Source organism: Symphalangus syndactylus, chromosome 8 (genome assembly GCF_028878055.3).
Source record: "Symphalangus syndactylus isolate Jambi chromosome 8, NHGRI_mSymSyn1-v2.1_pri, whole genome shotgun sequence".
NCBI lineage: Eukaryota > Metazoa > Chordata > Mammalia > Primates > Hylobatidae > Symphalangus > Symphalangus syndactylus.
Window position 1 is genome coordinate 72,246,400 of NC_072430.2, and position 3,921 is coordinate 72,250,320.

Genomic DNA, 3,921 nt, shown 5'->3' on the forward strand with positions numbered 1-3,921 from the left:
CAGCAAATATAGAGATGTTCAATAGCAGTAGTCATTAGGAAATGCACATGAAACCCACAATGAGATTCCACTAGGCACCTGTTAGAACCTGGGCTGCGCTTGTGACGTCAGCGCTGCTCCGCCTCCAGGAAGGAACCTGGGCTGTGCCTGGCTGGCGGTCTCCTAGGGACTAGAGCAGCAGGGATCAGGAACCGCAGAAGCTGGAGACTTGGCACCCCAGCGAGAGCCACCATGGGGGACCAGAGGCCGCAGGACCAGCTGAGGTCCCCGGGCATGGACTCCAAGTCCCGGTACTGTAACCAACCGTCTTCCAAAGACTTTCAGATGCGCAAGCACGGGCGCCTGAAGTTCCCATCCATGGACACCCAGAACTGGGTATTTGTGAAGGAGGGCCTGGACGACTTCCGCTACGGCTGTCCGTCTCCTGAAGACACTCTCGTTTGTCGCCGTGATGAGTTTTTAATGCCAAAAAAACGTCTCAGAGGGTCCAAAGCTGACCCCAAAAGCAGGCAGAAAAAGCTCCTCAAGAAAGCGGCCCTATTTTCCAAGCTCTCTCCAGCGCAGCTAGCACGGAAGGCATTCGTAGGTAGAGCAAGTGGAAGCCGAGATCGTGGCCAAGCATCCCTTGGCCATGTACCCCAATCTGGGAGAAGATCTGCCTCCAGATCTCCTACTGCAGGTGCTCGAACAGCTGGATCCGGAGAGGAAGCTGGAGGACGCTTGGGCTCGTTGCGAGGCCCGGGAGAAGACAACGGAGGTACTCACTCAGCCTGGTCAATATCCCTGTGTGGAATTCTGCCGGCAGCCTCCCGAGACTGGAGGGTCCCATCTGAGCCCGGAGTTTCCCACAACTCCAGTGTCCAGTCTCCACCCGCAGCCTCCCAAGACTCGTCCGGGGTCAAGTCTCCGCCCGGAGCCTCCCAAGACTCGCCCAGTGTCCAGTCTCCGCCCGGAGCCTCTCAGGACTCGTCCAGTGTCAAGTCTCCGCCCAGAGCCTCCCAAGACTCGTCTGGGGTCCAGTCTCTGCCCGGAGCCTCCCAAGACTCGTCCAGTGTCCAGTCTCCGCCTGGAGCCTCTCAAGACTCGTCCAGGGTCAAGTCTCTGCCCGGAGCCTCCCAAGACTCGTCCAGGGTCAAGTCTCCGCCCGGAGGCTCCCAAGACTCGTCGGGCATCCAGTCTCTACTCGGAGCCGTCTGAGACTGGCGTGTCCCATCTCAGCCCAGAGCCTCCCAAGACTCGTCGGGCATCCAGTCTCTACTTGGAGCCGTCTGAGACTGGCGTGCCCCATCTCAGCCCAGAGCCTCCCAAGACTCGTCCAGGGTCCAGTCTCCGCCTGGAGCCTCTCAAGACTCGTCCAGGGTCAACTCTCTGCCCGGAGCCTCCCAAGACTCGTCCGGGGTTCAGTCTCCACCCAGCGCCTCCCAAGACTCCGGTATCCAGTCTTCGCCCGCAGCCTCCCAAGACTCGTCCGGGGTCAAGTCTCCGCCCGGAGCCATCTGAGACTGGCGTGCCCCATCTCAGCCTGGAGCCTCCCAAGACTCGTCCGGGGTCAAGTCTCCGCCCGGAGCCGTCTGAGACTGGCGTGTCCCATGTCAGCCCGGAGCCTCCCAAGACTCATCCGGGGTCAAGTCTCCGCCCGGAGCCGTCTGAGACTGGCGTGTCCCATCTCAGCCCAAAGCCTCCCAAGACTCGTCAGGTGTCCAGTCTCCGCCCGGAACCTTCTGAGACTGGAGTGACCCATCTGCGCCCGGAGCCTCCTAAGACTCGTCCAGGGTTCAGTCTCCGCCCAGCGCCTCCCAACACTCCGGTGTCCAGTCTTCACCCGCAGCCTCCCAAGGCTCGTCGGGCATCCAGTCTCTACTCAGAGCCTTCTGAGACTGGAGTGACCCATCTGCGCCTGGAGCCTTCCGAGACTGGAGTGACCCATCTGCGCCCCGAGCCTCCCAAGACTCGTCTGGTGTCCAGTCATGGTCCGGAGCGTCCCAAGACTCCTCCAGGGTCCAGTCTCCGCCAGGAGCCTCCCAAAGCTCCAGAGTCCCATCAGTTCTCCGAGCCTCCCAAGAAAGAACTGCTTGGGGAAGATACACCAAGCACAAATGGGTGCGTTTCTGACTATCTTCAGCCTAGATACAAATCGGAAAAGCTGCGTGAGTTTTTCAAGTGGGCTGCGGACTTCGGAATTGATGAAGAAACCATTTGGAATCTGTTTAAATTTACAACCACGTACACAGCAACCCATGACGACCAAAAGTTGAAGAAAATAAAGGAGTGTTCCTCAGAGCTGAAGTACACCATGCAGCTGGGTGAAAAAGATAAGGACAAATTCTTATCCCAGGAAAAACACCGGGGCAGGAAATTCCACAGGCCATCGAATGTTTATATCACTCAGCCTGTGAAGATGAGGTATGGAGCATGGTACCTCAATCCTAAATTGTGGAAGAAGCGAAGAAGTGATGAACCTTTGACTGACCCCAAGCTCGCTATTAAAAAGCCCGATGAACCTGATATTCTGGACGATCTTTAGGGACCAATCGCCTTCAAAGATTTCATTCTAAGAAAGGGCTATGAAATGCCTGGAATCATCGAAAGGCTGTTTGCGAGGAAGAGATGGACTTATGACTCTGTTAAGACCCCTATTGAAAGAGCAATGAAACTTTACAATTATGAAGACATCACAAAGTCACCAGATTAGGCACTTTTCAATTGACTACTCAATTGGGTATTTCTTGCTCTCATTTTAATGATCAATCATAATTTATGGTGACTGGCCCCGTGGATATACAACTTCGGCAACATCTGTTAATTCAATACCTAATGTTTATCAATATTTCTTAATGACCTGCTTTGGCTTCATCATTTCATATATTTTATCAATTATGTGATTAATATTCACATATACTTTTTCACACTGTTGAAGCATTGTGAATATTACATCATCATGTCAATTATTTGTAAAAATACATAAAACCAGAAATTATTATTATTAGAATTATTCTTTTAAAGAGAAATAGGCTCGGGCACATTTGCTCATGCCTGTAATCCTCCCCGCTTTGGGAGGCCCAGGTAGGTGGATTGTTTGAGCCCAGGAGTTCAAGACCAAGCCTGGGAAACATGGTGAAACCTGGTCTCTATAAAAAATCCAAAAATGGAATCCACAATGCTTCAACATTTATGGGTTTTTTTATAGAGACCAGGTTTCACCATGTTTCCCAGGCTGGTCTTCAACTCCTGGGCTCAAGCAATCCACCTACCTGGGCCTCCCAAAGCGGGGAGGGTTACAGGCATGAGCAAATATGCCCGAGCCTGTTTCTCTTTTAAAGAATAATTCTAATAATAATAATTTCTGGTTTTATGTATTTTTACAAATAATTGACATGATGATGTAATATTCACAATGCTTCAACAGTGTGAAAAAGTATATGTGAATATTAATCACATAATTGATAAAATATATGAAATGATGAAGCCAAAGCAGGTCATTAAGAAATATTGATAAACATTAGGTATTGAATTTACAGATGTTGCCGAAGTTGTACATCCACGGGGCCAGTCATCGTAAATTATGATTGATGATTAAAATGAGAGCAAGAAATACCCAACTGAGTAGTAAATTGAAAACCACCTAATAAGTTAATTCAAGATGGGTTAAAGACTTACATGTTAGACACGTTGGATTCCATTTTTGGATTTTTAACTACCTAAACTTTCTGTTGGTATCTCTAAGGCTTATTCTCTAAGAGGAAGAGAGAACTAGAAATAGCTCAATCTCAACAAGGACTGAAGCCCAGCTGCTAATAATAAACTCATTACCACATGATTAAGGAGATCTTCCATTAGCACATCTGGTTGAGGGAAACAAAATGAAATTTCTCAGGAAGAAGTTAACATCAGATGGAGTTTTAAAGTATCTGTACATTTTCT

General features: G+C 50.0%; 1 protein-coding gene across 1 annotated transcript; it reads left to right on the plus strand.

Moving 5' to 3' along the window:
- Positions 1-207: 207 nt before the first annotated feature.
- LOC129487984 (protein FAM47A-like) lies at positions 208-3,093 on the plus strand. The gene is given in 4 exon segments (XM_055289551.2): positions 208-582; positions 584-959; positions 1,194-1,266; positions 1,327-3,093. Coding segments are annotated over 4 exon segments (2,166 nt in total). The 5' UTR covers positions 208-231; the 3' UTR covers positions 2,693-3,093.
- The last annotated feature ends 828 nt before the right edge of the window (positions 3,094-3,921 follow it).